At 34.7% G+C, this 16,611-nt stretch overlaps 1 protein-coding gene across 45 annotated transcripts in view; it reads left to right on the top strand.

The window, feature by feature from the left end:
• Positions 1 to 16,611, top strand: part of RBM26 (RNA binding motif protein 26) — an 89,391-nt gene that overhangs the window by 21,104 nt on the left and 51,676 nt on the right. For 15 of the 45 annotated variants that reach the window (XR_011528173.1, XR_011528160.1, XR_011528172.1 and 12 more), the window contains exons 2-9: positions 6,695 to 6,813; positions 7,452 to 7,588; positions 10,525 to 10,613; positions 11,276 to 11,493; positions 13,192 to 13,452; positions 14,213 to 14,452; positions 14,876 to 15,046; positions 15,392 to 15,547. Coding sequence is in view for 19 of the 45 variants with exons in the window: in XM_070579038.1 (XP_070435139.1) it covers positions 6,695 to 6,813; positions 7,452 to 7,588; positions 10,525 to 10,613; positions 11,276 to 11,493; positions 13,192 to 13,452; positions 14,213 to 14,452; positions 14,876 to 15,046; positions 15,392 to 15,547 (1,391 nt within the window). In the remaining 26 variants the exon portion in view is untranslated. The remainder of the gene's footprint in view (positions 1 to 6,694; positions 6,814 to 7,451; positions 7,589 to 10,524; positions 10,614 to 11,275; positions 11,494 to 13,191; positions 13,453 to 14,212; positions 14,453 to 14,875; positions 15,047 to 15,391; positions 15,548 to 16,611) is intronic. The other 30 variants (XR_011528176.1, XR_011528180.1, XR_011528163.1 and 27 more) reach the window with 3 other exon arrangements.

The raw sequence follows: 16,611 nt of genomic DNA, 5'->3' as shown, positions 1-16,611 counted from the left end.
GAAAACCTACCAAGTTCTCTCTGCTATTTCAATTTTCCAGGCTGAAAATCCCTAGTAAGCTATCTGATAATAACATCCATTTACCATTCTGGTCATTTTGTAAGAATCTGTTTGAGTTTGTTTATGTATTTATAAAAGGTGGTACCTTAGAAGTGAAAGCAGTGGCACTATCTGCTGCATAGGAGAGCTGCCCTGTTTCCTTTCTGGTTCTCAATTTTCTATTTTATTGCATCTTTATGATTTGTTTTCCCCCAACCATATCACACTATATCTTGTTTGACTTTTGTTAATTAAAATACTTAGTTGCTTGCCCTCGACCCCACCTTCCACTAGTGCTGTTGGTAAGTCATGTCTCATACCTTCCTTGTTTTGTAGTTTCTGGTTTTCTTTCTTTGTGCCCCCAACCCCACACACATAGAAGGGTAGTAGGAGTTGGGGAGCATTCTGTGGTCAGAATCATGCTTTATTGGCAGATTATGTTTTCGGTGGGCTAAGAAATATTTATGGAACATAGAATCAGTGGGAATTCAGCCTGTTTTCTAAGGTAAGAATGAAATCTCTCACTCTATCAGTATTATTTTTTTGTCCTTAAACATTTTCAAAATCTGGTTCTTTTTTTCTCTCTCCCTGATCTGCGAGATTTCGGCCCTACATTTCCAGAATGCTAGTAGTATATTAGAGAGTAAAGTCTAGCTCTGACAAGATATGTATCATTCAAGTCACAAACCTATCATCAGCAGTGAACTGGTGTGGTAAAGTACCTCATGAACAATCTTGCTTTCCATGGAGACAGTTTTTTAAAATAACTAACCCCTTACTGTCTGAATATACTTTTCTTTTGATTAGGTAATTGAAATATTTTGAGTTCATTTCTTTTGCATAGCAGGTTTTCATTGCTAGATGTTCAGATGAAGTAGCATTTCCACTTTTAATTAAGACAAATAGAGAAGAGGACATATTTTTACCTTCTCTTCCTGGTCCATAACATTTTGGTATATTATTAAAGTTCAGTGGCTCAAATTATATTTTATACTTGCAGCTGTAATTTGCAAGTACATACCTCTTTTTTGTTTTCAAAAACATTGAAATAAAAATGAAATGACTTCTTATAGGACTTAAGAAAAATTACCTCGAAATGCACTTTGCTGTTTTGCTATTAAATGTCAATGTATAAAACCTTGCTTCTACTATATAATTTGCAATCTAACAAATTTTAAAAAGTAACCTGCCTTTCAGACTATTTCAGGCACTTAGAATTTTTGTGTATGGTAGTTGATTTTTTATAGCCTTTATTGGTTCTTGATCAAATTCAAACTGCTTCCTGTAGAAGATGTTGAGCAGAGATTGTTGAAGAATTCTGTCTTTCCATTTTATAAAACTGTAGTCTAGGGGCAGCCCCATGGCCTAGTGGTTAAATTCAGTGTGCTCTGCTTTGGTGGCCTGGGTTTGGTTTCCAGGTGTGGGAACCACTTGTCGGCAGCCATGCTGAGGCTGTGACCCACATGCAAAATAGAGGAAGATTGGCACAATTGTTGGCTCCGGGTCAGTCTTCCTCAAGCAAAAAGAGGAAGATCTGCAACAGATGTTAGCCCAGGGAGAATTTTCCTCAGCAAAAAAAACCCCAAAAAACTGTACTCTGTAGACCATAATAATTACAAAAATCACAAAGATCTTTCTCCACATTTTTAGCTGCTAACATTTTAATTCACTTTTAAATTGTCCTATTTAAAAGATAATCGGGAGGGAATGGAGTAGATTTGGTACTTAGTTAAGAGAAATGTAAAGTAACAGTTAAGTCATTAGAAAGACCATTATTATTAAACCAATTTTCAATCAAATTGTAGCATTTGGACTCAATGTAAAGACTCTGAATTTATTTATTAACAACAATTGCAATGAAACAGTATAACACAGTGATAGTGTTATGTATCCCAGTGATTTCCAGTAAGCTGAAGTATGTTTAGCTTGATGTCTAGTTAGGTTAATGTTGAGTTGATTGTGCTTGTTCAGTTTACCTAACATGAATATTGTTTCATGGTCTCTCAGTATTACCAGATTACCAGATACAGGTATATCTATAGAAACATCATAAGGTTATTATCCCATTTCTTCATACTTATTTCATTACAGATCTAATTTTTCCATGTTCGTTATAGTAAAACATGAAAAAATTAATTTACCATAAATTGTTTTGTCTGTATTTAAAATAAAATTTGTTGGTGTAAGTATATTGAAATAAGTATCAAGGAAAAAGTTTTTTAAAATCTCCCATGTACCATTGAAATGAAATTTTTTTCTTTCTTCTTGTTTAGGTTATAATCTGCTTCACGTCTTTGTAAATAAATGAAAATAGATTTATGGGAAAAATTGATTTATGATTACTAACAAATTACACTGAAACTTAGCACAGGAGACATTTATCATCTCATGACATTTATTATTCCTGTGGGTCAGGAATTTAAGAGCAGGTTAGCTGGGTATTTGTAGCTCACAGTCTCTCATGAGATGGTGGTCAAGCTGTTAGTCAGTGCTGCAGTCTTCTCAAGGTTCCACTGGAGCTGTAGAATCGATTTTCAAGCTCACTAATATGTGACTACTGGCAAGAGACCTCAGTCCTCCCTGGCTGTTGACTGGAGCCCTTGTTTCATTGCCACATGGTGCTCTCCATAATGCTGCTTGAGTGTCCATGGAACCTAGCAGCTGAGTTTTCTAGAATAAGTGATTACAGAGAGAGAGCAAAGCAAGGAGGATGCCACAATGCCTTTTATGTCCTAGTCTCAGAAGTCAGACACTTTTGCCATATTCTATTTGTTTAGAAGCTAGTCACTAAATTGCGCCCATTCTTAAGGGGTGGGGAATTGGGCTCTCCCTTTTGAAAGGAGGAGTGAAGAATTTGAACATGTTCTTACCACAATGATGGATACTAGGGAGTTTTAACAGCATATGATAAATGGTATAATGGCTCCTTAATAGAGTAGTTCTCAACTATGACACTATCAGGTTTATCTGATAGTATAGCCTTTATAAAACAAAGCCAACCACCGATGGTTGAATTAGTCCTGTTGATTCATTTGCAGTCAAGTTTTCCATAGGTGTTTCTACTCTGCAAGCAAAGCTGTCCACTGTCTTTAAGATGTACTTTTTTTATGTGAGGAAGATTCACCCTGAGCCAACATCCATTCCCAAACCTCTTTTGTTTTTGCTTCAGGATGATTAACCCTGATCTAACATCTGTGCCAGTCTTCCTGCACTATGTATGTGGGATGCCTCCACAGCATGGCTGATGAGTGGAGTAGATCCACACCTGGGATCCAAACTCATGACCCTTGCTACCAAAGCAAAGTGCACAGAACTATAACCGCTCTGTCCCGGGGCTGGCCCCCAAGATGTACATTTTGATTCAGTGACATATGTTACTGCTATACTCTTGTAGAACTGTTACATTCCAGATATGTGTAGAAATTAAGACTTTTTAGTGAATATATGGCAGTATTTTCTAGCTTTAATGTTTATAGGTTCTTTATTAATGTTCTAGCATTTGAACTTTTGGTAGAACATGTGGAATCTCTATTTGTATTTATTATTGTTAGAGTTAAAATTGTTTAAAATCTTTAAAAAAAAAAAAGAAGGGGGGCTGTCCCCGTGGCCTAGTGGTTAAGTTCACATGTTCCGCTTCAGTGCCCCAGGGTTTTGCCAGTTCGGATCCTGGGCATGGGCATGGCACTGCTCATCAGGTCATGCTGAGGCGGCATTCTACATAGCACGACCAGAAAGACCCACGACTAAAAATGTACAGCTGAGTACCGGGGGGCTTTGGGGAGAAAAAGGAAAAATAAAATCTTTAAAAGAGGGGCCGGCCTGGTGGCACAGCACTTAAGTTCACACGCTCCGCTTCTCAGCGGCCCGGGGTTCGCTGGTTCGGATCCTGGGTGTGGACATGGCACTGCTTGGCACGCCATGCTTTGGTAGGCGTCCCACATATAAAGTAGAGGAAGATGGGCACGGGTGTTAGCTCAGGGCCAGGCTTCCTCAGCAAAAAGAGGAGGACTGGCAGTAGTTAGCTCAGGGCTAATCTTCCTCAAAAAAAAAAAAAAAAAAATCTTGAAAAAAAATTGCTAACAGTTGTCACAATAAAGAGCAATAAAAATTAATTAAAGGATGCTATGTCAAATATATCTTGTATGTATCTGTTTTTCCTCAGATGAACTATTATTAAGTTATCCTCTCCTGCCCCACCCTCACCCTGCTCTTTCGTAGTAATCTCCCTATTATGACTCCCTAATATTTTCCTTCGTCCTTTTTTAAAGTTGTGATTGTTAAGCCTTTTTTGTGTCCTCAGTATCCTTAGAAACCTAACTGAGCATCATTTATATTATTGGCACGAAACTAAGCTATTGTTTTATGCCAGCAAGCTAGAAAATTAAATGTAAGCTGGGAGGTTGATTCTAGGTTGGGATTTTGCCAAGCTCGTGATATAGAATAGTGGAAGGAAAGTGAGGCAGATATGGTTGAGGAGGAGTTTAGAGGTCCCTTGAAATAATAGACTTTGAAAATTAGTACAGGAGGAGGTAAGTTAGAGGAACTGTGCCTTGGACAGCAACTAAGGATATAGGGAGGTGGAGGCATTGTGGGGGGTTTTTACTAGGAGTCATTGGATGGATAGGGAGTTGGTGGTTGTGACAAAGTATAGCAATAAGTAAATTGGAGGTTTGGGTTTTTGGGCAGCTCATTGTAAGAGGGAATCTACTGTAGTGGTTAAGAGTGTGAACTTTGGAGTAAGACATTTAAATTTAACCTTGTTTCTTTTGCTAACTTCCGCATAGACTTGGGCAGTTACCTTAGCTTTTTTTCTGAGCCTCAATTTCTTCCTCAGTATATGAGAGCTAAATATAGTATGTAAAGTATGGAGTGCAGTTTGGCTCAAACTAGGTGTTCAGTAAATGTTAGTGATTAGCTTTTGCTATCATTTTATTGTTACTTACCCTAACTTGTAAAATGATCTTTAAATAGATAACAATTTTAGTTTAGATGAACAACAATTAGCTGGTTTTTTGAATTGGGTGGACATAGTTCAGGCACTGGAAACTTTTTCTCTGACCCTGTTCCTCCTTCACTTAGTTCCCACTCCCCCCAACAAGAAACCATAGTTATTTGTTTATACTTCCACATATTTATTATTCAAATGTAAGCAAATCCAAATATATAATTTCTCCTTTTTCCCCACAGAAATGGTAACCTGCTATACTATTTTTTCTCTACATTTTTAAACTTAATATGAACATTTCTCCATGATATGAAAACTTCCTTACTTTTTCTCTGTCTTTTTGCTGTATAGATTTAGTATAATTTCTTTTTCCAGTCCTCTGTAAATGGATGTTTGCACATTTTTGATTTTAAATCAGTTGTGACAATGAATAACTTGTATACATGTCATTTAGGACATGTAAGTATATCTGTAAAGTAAATTCATAGAAAGTAGAATTGCTGGGTGGGTTGCACTTGTGACCTTGATACTGCCATACCCTAGGGGCTGCCAGTTTACTTGCAGCAGCCACAATATATGAAAACTGCTTATCTCCCCGTAGTCTTATCTCCAGGATTTATTTTCATATTCTTAGATTTTTCCAACTTTATAACCTAAAAATTATATTTCAATATAGCTGAAGTTTGAATTTCTCTTATGGGTGAGATTGTCATTTTTCTCATCTCTGAGTCATTTTTCTTTCTTTTTTTGATTAGTATCTTTTCATACCCTTTGTCTTTTTTCCTCTTATGCTGTTGGTCTTATTGATGGGTAGAAAATCTGTGTATTAGGAAATTCTCCTTTTGTGATGGGTTAAACTGCTTGAGCTTTTTTCTCATTTGTCTTTGGACTTTTTCATTCTAAAATTTTTGCTTTTTTTGTGTTGTCAGATTACCCTTGCTGTATATGGATTTTCTGTCATAATTCAAAAAGTCTTCGTTACTCTAGAGATATAAAATAACTCTTTCTTGTTTTGCCTCTAATGCTTTAATGGCTTCATGTTTTTACAATTTTATATTTATTGTGATATACAGAATAAGTTGCAGATGCAATTTAGTTTTTTAAAAGATAACTACCAATATCTCAATATCAGTATCATTTATTACCCAGTTTATGTCTTCCTCAATGATTTGGATTCCACTTTTATAAATTCTAAATTTCTATGTATATTTAGGTCTATTTCTTGACTTTCTTTTCTGTTGTTAATATACTGTGTGGTATGTTTTCAAATTTTCCTTTATTGCCCTTTCTCTCAGGGTTTTACTGGCTATGATTTGTCTAGTTCTGGAGGGAAAAAAGCCTTTTGGTATTTTATTGGTATTTGGTATTTATTAGTATTACTACACTAATTATATAAGTTTTTTGATGTGTTGATATTATTTATAATTTGTTATGACTTCCATTTTTAATAAAAAAGCCTACTGAGCTTTTAATACATATTAGTATATATTTGGGAAGATACTGAATGATGATTACATATACTGTGTAAAGTATATTAATGTAAGAGAGAAGAACTTATATTTCTTCATTGCCTTCAATGAGCCAGGTGCTTTTTACATATATTAACTCGCTTAACTATTTATCATACCAACTAAATCAATTTGTAGCTGGAATTTGCAGAATGTGCAATTGTTTATGGCTAAATTTCCTTCAACGTTGTTTTTTTTTCAGCTGTGATGCAGATCCATCAGCCCTAGCAAAATATGTTCTCGCTTTGGTAAAGAAAGACAAAAGTGAAAAAGAGTTAAAGGCATTATGTATTGATCAACTGGATGTATTTCTTCAAAAAGGTAAGATCTTTGGTTTAAAAATACTACTTTATTTTAATTAGTTATTTAAAATAAGATTGTCTACAGCATATTAAAGGAACTCAGTAAGAGACAGGCTCTAATAGTAACAAAGTTGAACAAACAGTATTATCACTGGGTATATCCATAGCTTATTTATAATGGAAACTTTTTCTATCATTAATGTCCTTACACTCTTTCTTAAACCATGCTGATGTTTTTTCTTAAGAGATTAAGAAAATGACTGAATGCATGTTTATTTAAAGCTAGTACTGTTTGGGAAACTACTTTGAATGTTGTCTGACACAGTGCTTCTCAACTTTTTTTACTTTGCCAACATGTGGATAATGATAGTATTTGTAATTGGCACACTGAGGGAGTACATGGAGACTAGTTATGGCTAGAAGTAACTAGACTAGAGGCTCTGGCTGTTCTGTTCCCTAACACCCTAAAATTGAGTGGATCAGTATTACCATAAGACTTGTGCCATGGCATACTGGTTAGGAATCGATTGGTAATATAACTTCCAGATTTGTAAAAGTAAAGGTATATTTCATCATATAGAAGTCTGATGTGTAGAAGTGGAGAATTAGTATCTTAGCAAAAGTCTTTTGATCTATGGTTTTTGGTTTTATTTTTAGAGACACAGATATTCGTGGAAAAACTTTTCGATGCTGTGAATACAAAGAGTTATCTACCTCCCCCAGAGCAGCCATCATCAGGAAGCTTAAAGGTAGAGTTTTTTCAGCACCAAGAAAAAGATATAAAAAAAGAAGAGGTAAGGATTTGTGATAAACCTTACATGTTCTTTAAAAACATATAAGGAATAATTAAACTGATTTTATTTTCTGTAACTGTTTGGAGTCCTCAAGTCCATGCCCAGGTTTGATGATTTCGCCAGGAGCACTCACAGGACTCGGCATATAGTTGTACTCATGGCTGTGATTTCTTACAGCAGAAGGATACAAAGCAAAATCAGCAAAAGGAAAAAAGCATGTGGTGTGAAGTCTAGGAGAAAACAGGCATAAGCTTCCAGAGACCCCTCCCAATAGAATCACACAGGAGGCTCTTAACAAGTAGTGACAACATGTGTGAACCAGGGAAGCTGGTTAGAGACTCAGTGCCCAGGGTTTTTATTTAAGGCTGGTCACATAGATACCTTCTACATAGTATGTACCAAATTTCCAGATTCCCAGGAGGAAAGCAGATGTTTAGCCTAAACCATATTGTTTACTTAAACAGTTCAGGCATAGCAAGCTATTATCAGGGAATGAGGGGAACCCTCCAGAAATCAAAATTTGCAGACACCAGCAAACAGCCTACCTTGCAAGCAGGACTTTCTAAGGATAACAGTCTCAGGCTTGCTTTTAACTCTTTTCTGCACAGTATCTTATAGCTATAGACTCTGATTATCTCTGTTCTATGAAAATAATTAGATTGACAGTAGATCTGTTTGCTTTTGTCCTATATGCATTTTGTGAGAAACTATTTTTAAGGTAGTCAAATAAAAGGACCTTCACAGGGCAATGGGAATGACTTCATACTTTTAAGAGGCTTTGAAGTTTTTGCCTTTTATACAAAATTACCATTCTTGTTTCATAATCATATGATAATTCAGATCTCCTCAATTTGATGTTTAAAGATTGTAATTCCAGCAAAAATGTTGACAATATAGCTATTATATTTCTGTGGTTAGCCTAGCTTTAAGTCAGATAAATCTTGGTTAAAATTTTGGCCTTACCAGACCCTGTTTTGTGACCTTGAAAACATTAGTTTTCTGAGCCTTAGTTTACTCAGCTGTGAAATGGAAATATTATAGAGTTGTTGTGAGGAATAGTCAAATAATGTCTGTAAAGCACTTGGCAGAGTGTGTGGCACATAGTAGGTTCTCAAAAATTGGTAGTAGTTGTTACTGTTGAGAGATTGTTATGTGGTGGGAGATGTGGTTGTGGTTGTGACCTTTTTTTTTTTCCCTCATACTATTTTTTTTCCTGATTATATAAGTGATACATATGTATTATGTAACTATGTATACATATATAGTATTATATAATAATTCCCAAATGCATTTTTTAAAATGTATTTTTCTCTCTGTATATCTGAACACATGCACATGAATATGTGTATAGTTACACATACACGTAAAACACTCCCATCCTGTCTATCTGTAGGGAAAGACCAGAAATAAGTTTATAACAGTGCATATTTCATACCTAACAGTATAGAGATTCTGTTAGTAAAGCAGAAAGGGGTGACGGTTATTGTTTTGGTAACTGCTTATGCTCCATAGAGACATACAAAGTTTTAAGTTATGCCCACTGATGGAAGTTTGGGTTGGTTCCAGATTTTTGCTATTACAAATTATATTTTAATTCTAAAAAATCTTTAGTAAATCATGAGCTCTTGGTTTGAGAAGCAGTAAGAAGTCTTACCCCCAAATGAGTTAGTGGTGAAGGCTTAGTCTTAGATCTGTTAATATAATATTTCACCAGTTTTCTTGACCAATTGTGAAGGATATTTAGCCCTGATCTTTCGGAAGTGTCGAAGTGTCAGATGACAGTTGGGATTTAAAATGCTGTGGGTGTGTAAAAGTTCCCAGTTGGGTATATGCTATGGAATATGTTGATCTGTTAACAGAAATTACTTGCAAGAGTGCATTGAGGCGGATAGGAGAGAAAAAGTCCATCAGAAAGGTCTTATTTGTACCCAGATTTTTTTGGCAGGGGGGATGAAGTGGGTGAGAAGAGGAGAAGAAAAGTATTTACAAGAAGAAAAAAGCAAACAGTTAAAAGAAGGCTTTTAAGCTCGGTTCCTCAGAGTTTGGTCTCTTGATAGGATTTCCATTTACTTTATAATCCAACGTGGTTCACTTGACACTGAGAGGCTCTTACCCAAAGGGATGCTGGAACAACTGGTATAAACTGGGATGTATTTATACTGTACTTGGACTACTTGCGTCAGGATATCTTAGAGTTCTTACTAAAACTGCAAAATCTTGAGCCCTATCTTATTTACAGAGACCACATGTTCATTATTTCCTGAATTTGTTTGTCTTCTAAATCCTTTTTTTCTAGTAACACCTATTAATGTCCTATGAAACCAGTGTTTCATAGCGTGGAAGAGTCTGGCTAAGAAATTGGTCAAGGGAATCAAAGGAATATTTTCCAGGGCTGCTTTCTATTAATTATGTAGTATGAATGGAGGCCCCTCCTAGGAAAGAGGAATATATGGCTGCCATAGTACTATGAGAAACTGGAGAACTATTTGACCTTGTATGTTGTTTTCTCAGATGTTCTCTTTTTCTATGACTTGGTTGGTTTTAATGCGTTCTTCTATATTCGCTAATATGATTGGTGCCAGACCAAATCCGTGAAACCAAAACTTGAATGTATGTTGGACTTTTGAAGGAAGAAATTAAAATTGGCTTTCCACTAATTATGTTAAAATGAGGACACTTGCTGAAAATGTTTTCTCACCACTGTTATCTTAAGATAAGCATTTATGAGTTTTTTTACCGTTTAACTTTGAGCAAGCCTGTTTTTTATGGTTAAATTAAAAGATTATACTTGGAAGAGAAATTTATTTTGTTTGAATGCTTTTAGAAGAAAACCGTTTTACTTCTATGTTTTAATATCAATAAAGTCACTGAAATACTAGTAACATGGCGAGGAATAACTGTTGCTAAACGTATACACTCTTTTCTTTGTATATCAGATCACGAAGGAGGAAGAGCGAGAGAAGAAGTTTTCTAGAAGGCTAAATCACAGTCCTCCCCAGTCAAGCTCTCGATACAGAGAAAATAGGTGATTGATTCATTGATCCACGTTCAGTGTTTAGACATTGGCTATCTTTTATTAGGAGTGTTTAGACTTGATTATCCTTGTATAGGAGCAAGTAATATCTACACTTTTATTGGTCTAGGAAAGTGTAACTCAGTCCTTTTCTACCAAGAGTATGTAGGTTAGATTTGTAGGTCCTGGAAGTGAGATTTAGAACAGTGCTTGGCATATATTAGTTATTGTTATTACTTGTATTCCTAACTTCAAATCCAGTGAAATCGTACTGTGAGACCTTTTTTGCCCAGTTTCCCATTAATAATAAATTATTTTTCCCACTAAGGCTTCAAAAGCATTTACGTGCAATGCATGTGATACCTGTCTATAAGTATGAAACTGTATGTACAAGACAATATATGTTGTAAGACATATGTACAGATGCTTAAATGTATAGGTGCCTTTGTGTATAAGACTGAGGATTAAGACTTTAAGAGTTTTTTTCTTTAAAGGGATTTTAGAGTACTTAAACAGAGCGTTCCATTTTTCAGTTGAGTTTCCTATATTTGTAATCTGATGGTGGCATAAAGAATCATGATGTTACAAGAATTAAATATGACTTTTGCATTTAATTAGGGTTTTTCCTGTATCCTCTTAATTATTTATATATAAGTGATCATATATTTCTTTAGAAGTCGTGATGAGAGGAAAAAAGATGATCGTTCTCGCAAAAGAGATTATGATCGAAACCCTCCTCGAAGAGATTCATACAGAGACCGGTACAATAGAAGACGAGGGCGAAGTCGCAGTTACAGCAGGAGTCGGAGTCGAAGTTGGAGTAAAGAGAGGCTTCGTGACAGGGATAGGGATAGAAGCAGGACTAGAAGCAGAAGCAGAACACGAAGCAGGGGTAAATAATCCATATATATGTATATTTTGGTTGGCATTCTTTTATTATGAAAAAACTCATTTGTGAGTTTAAAAAATTATTTTAATTTTATCAATGTTGTCTTCATTTTTTCTATTTTCATGTACTTTGTGGTCCAAGAAAATGCTTTTTAAAAATTTCTTTAAAAAATTTTATTTCATGCAAATTAAAACACAATGAATTACCACTGTACACCCATCAAAATGGCTAAAATTTAAAAGACTGACTTTATCCAGTGTTGGTGAGGATGAAGCTAAACTGGAACTCTTTGGAAAACACTTTGACAGTATCTTGAAAATGTCAAACCAAGTGACTCAGCCATTCCACTCCTAGGTATTTACCTAAGAGAAGTGGAAGTGTATTTCCACACAAACAAAGACTTGTACGCAAATGATCATGGCAGCTTCGTTTGTACTAGCCAAAAACTAGAAACAACCCAAATGTCTATCAGTAGGTGAATGGATAAACAAATTGTGGTGTACCCATACAATGGATAAAAAGGGAAGAACTTTAATCCATGCAACAGAATAATTGAATCTCAGAATAATTATGCTGAGAGAAAGAAGCCAGACAAAAAAAGAGTATATATGTATATAAAATTTTAGAAAATGCGAACTAATCTATGATGACAGAAAACAAATCAGTGGTTGCCTGGGATGGATTATAAAGGGGAACAAAGATACTTTTGGGGGTAATGAGTATGTACAGTATGTACATTATTTTGATTGTGATGTTTGGTTTCACAGTTGTATATGTAGATCAAAATTCATTAAATTGTATACTTTAAATATGATCAGTATATTATATATCAGTTATACCTCAGAACTGTGAAAAGTTAAAAATTTTCATTTCAGACGTGTATATTTGTAAGAGCATATCATTTCCATCATGTATAATTTTTCTTCCACTATGTGTTATTGAAAGGAAGATATTGCAGCCAGTAAAGCAGCTAAAACAGCTTTGAGTAAAACACCTTTACTAAAGCTTAGATTTTTACTACCCTTACAGCCTTTGTTGTACAGTCACATTTAGCCTTTAGGAAATAATATTTATGGCCTTTGTGTAAGCCCTGTACTTCTATTACTCTTAGAGATTTTCCCCCTGTGATCTAAGTGTACTAGGCCTCTCTGCCCATTGCTTCACTTAACTAATCTCCTTAATACCTTTTCTCTTCCCTTGGGACTGTATACAGCCCATTTAATTTTATTGTTCGTGTTTAATATGAACTCCTTTTTCTTCCTCTTTGCTCATCCATTCTCATCTTTAACAAATAGTGTTCGCTATAAAAAGCCATGCTGGGATTTTTAGATGGATAACAACTAAAAATATTTATCACAGAAAAAATAACCGTACTTTTATTAAATATTTTGTTTTGTGGGCTGAAGTTATGTATACTAACATTGTAATGAAGAAAATAAAAAATCTCTTCCATAAACAGAACTTCAAGAAAAAACTCATTACAGCAACTTTATGTGTGATTTTATAGTTTGGGTCACATTGAAAAGAAATAGTTTATCTTGAAATATTGTGTATTCATTGATTAGCTTTTAGAAGCAAAGGTAGATTGTGTAAAATTTGAACATTTTCTCTGTTTAGTAAAAATATCACTATTTCTTAGATCTGGGACATGGTTGTTTTTAATAGAGTGTAGTTTTATAAGTCATTTATATTTTGTTGCAGAAAGGGATCTGGTAAAACCTAAATACGACCTGGATCGAACAGATCCATTAGAAAACAATTATACTCCAGTCTCTTCGGTACCTAATATTTCATCTGGCCACTACCCTGTACCTACTTTGAGCAGCACTATTACAGTAATTGCTCCTACTCATCATGGTAATAACACTACCGAAAGTTGGTCTGAATTTCATGAAGACCAAGTGGACCATAATTCATATGTAAGACCACCGATGCCAAAGAAACGCTGTAGAGACTATGATGGTAAGTCTTTCAACTCTTTCATGAAGTATCGAATTAATATTTCCAGCTGACTAAATTCTGTAAATTTAGGTTGCACACAGTTATTCAAAGACTTAACCTATTGGAAATAGTGGGAAATTAGTCTTAAGCACTTCATGAATTCCTCAATATTATTGAAACCTTTGTTAGTCACCACTGACTATGGAATAGCAATTTAAAGATAGTGTTTATTTTCATTTGAGTCTTAATATATACTGAACAAGAGTAATATCTACTGAGTTATTTATCAGGGAATCTTCTATTGAAACATTATTGACAAAACTCAATTCTTTAGAAACAAATGGTTTATTGGCATGGAAGTAGAACCTAGAAATGTGAATATCACCTATGTAAAAATTTTATAAATGAATTGAAGACTCTTAGGGTTTACTGTAAAAAATTTGGAGATTGTATTAAAGCTGTAGTTGTAATATACTTAGAGTTTTAAGTGAGAGATTTAAATGAAAGAAATTTCTAATGACAAAAATACATATAAGTTTTATATCATGTTGCTAGCTAGATGTACTCATTTTAATTTGGTGGTTCTTTTTAGTGTGTAAATTAGATACATTGTCACTTGATAAATATTTTATATTACTGGAAATTAGATAGCTCTTGTCATATAGTTAATTATACTTGCCCAATATTTAAAATATTCCTGTTTTTAAATATCTTTCTTTGACATCGAAAATTAATATGTATAGCACTTTTCATATTTGTTTCTAACTATTCTTCCTCACAGAAAAGGGTTTCTGTATGAGAGGAGACATGTGCCCCTTTGATCATGGAAGTGACCCAGTAGTTGTAGAAGATGTGAATCTTCCTGGTATGCTGCCTTTCCCAGCACAGCCTCCTGTTGTTGAAGGACCACCTCCTCCTGGGCTTCCCCCACCTCCACCAATTCTTACACCTCCACCTGTGAATCTGAGACCCCCAGTGCCTCCGCCAGGCCCGTTACCACCCAGTCTGCCACCTGTCACAGGTAAGTAAATATTTTTGTTTGCTTGTACGTAGTATCTACCTATTCATAGTCTTTTTAAAAAATTAATACATTGATGCTTGCTTTTGTTAAAAGTATCTAAAGTAATCCTATAAATGCCTGCTAGAAACTAAGAGCAAGATACTTGCATTTGGAATTTGCCCCCACTTTGCAGGCTATGTCAAATCTATGGTTTACTATGGTTTGGAGTGGCCCTGAATTATGCACGTCTTTGATGAATCCCAGCTGCCTGTAGTTCTTTATAGCTTAAGTAAGACAAACCTGTTTTGGAATACATTAAAAAGATATTTTTCCCTAGGAAACTAATATAGTTATAAGAGCTTGGTGTTTGTAGATATTGTAGTTTGATAAATGAGAACATCATGCTTGAATGTACAATAACTTATTTTATTTGTTTGCTTTCAGATGATATTTCTTATTCTTTGGTTTTGACAGGACCACCACCTCCTCTTCCTCCTTTGCAGCCATCTGGCATGGATGCTCCCCCAAACTCTGCAACCAGTTCTGTTCCCACTGTAGTAACAACTGGCATTCATCACCAGCCTCCTCCTGCTCCACCCTCTCTTTTTACTGCAGGTGCAGTTTTGGCCCTCTCTGTATTCATAATATAATGTAGTTTTAGAGAAGAGTTTTAGATGAGGAATTTAAAAATGTCTACAGAATGAATTGCTCTATCAGGTCTTTTTTTTCTCACTAAAATTATATAGAATAAAATGTAGACATGATGAATGTACATTAAGTAGAAGTCCTAGTTACAATTTTTTAAAAAGTAAGTTATATTTTCTTTTTATTGACATTTTTATTGTAAAACTAAATTTTTAATACATATAAAACATTATTTAATAATATATTAGTTTACTTTTTCTGTTATCAATATAAAAAATTACCAAATGGAGTTTTATAATTGTTTTTTAATTACAGTTTTTGTATTACCAGATACTTATGACACAGATGGCTACAATCCTGAAGCCCCAAGCATAACAAACACTTCAAGACCTATGTATAGACACAGAGTGCATGCACAAAGGCCTAACTTGATAGGACTAACATCAGGGGATATGGATTTGCCACCCAGAGGTACTATGATTAATCTTCTCTTATCATTTTCATAACATCAACAGTGGCAAAACATCTGTAAAGAACAATTGGTTCTGTGTTTATTGGGGTTGTGTAAGGGATGATGATTATGTTTATTCCTTGGATCCTTTGTCTCCTATGAGAGAAAAGGTAGTGTGTGGTTCCCTGTTTGTGGTATTGGTGACACTTTATTCTACCATCCAAGGGAAGGAAATTTCCCAGAAGTACTTATTTTTTTAAGGTAGCTTTTTGGGGGTATTTTCTATCATTGCAGTCTTAATTGGTTCATTTAAACTCTTGAGAGGAATACTTTAATTCCTAAAGGTAGATTCTTTTGTAGTTTGGATAATAAAATTAGCTGTACAAACTGGTGCTTAAGATGTATTTTACCCTTATTTACTTTTGACATGTTAGAATTTGATATTGGTTTGCTTATAATAAAAGAATTATATTGTAGGAAGTGACTCATTAGCTTATAAAATTTTCTTAAGGAGACAGACTTGATAAAATTTCTAAACGGAAGAAGATAGAGTTTAGACTGATACAGTTACAAGCCAGGGCAGTAAAAGTGCTATACTAGAGGTGCAAACTGATATGAAGGTTCAGAGGAGGGAGAGAGTTCACATTAATTTGAAGGATGGAGCATTTGATACAGGGAAGTGAAGGATTGTCAGACACAACAGAAAATATTATGTAGGCCAACCAATAAAAATATATCTTTTTCCCTAACTACTTCAACTTAGAAATCTCATTTCTTTTCAATCTTTCCTTGCTGTCTTTTTTCCCTAGTAAAAAAACAAAATGCCTCATCAGTCGTGAATAAAAACCCAACTTATTTAAGTAAGTAACAGTCAATACCTAATGTGGTTTAGTAACCTGTGATTACTTACACTTTGCATTTTTTAATTTGTTCATTGGAAACTCAGATTCTGAGCGTCTACCTTGAGTGTTCCAAAAACTTTTTTGTGATGGAGGTATAAGGGATATTTTAATTTATGTTCAGTTTAATTTATATTCTCTTTGAGATCACAGAATAGCATTTCATGTGGATGCCCTCTCTTCCC

This window comes from Equus przewalskii, chromosome 16 (genome assembly GCF_037783145.1).
Source record: "Equus przewalskii isolate Varuska chromosome 16, EquPr2, whole genome shotgun sequence".
Taxonomy (NCBI): Eukaryota; Metazoa; Chordata; class Mammalia; order Perissodactyla; family Equidae; genus Equus; species Equus przewalskii.
Note: the sequence above shows the minus strand (reverse complement) of the source record. Positions and strands in the feature narration are given on the sequence as shown.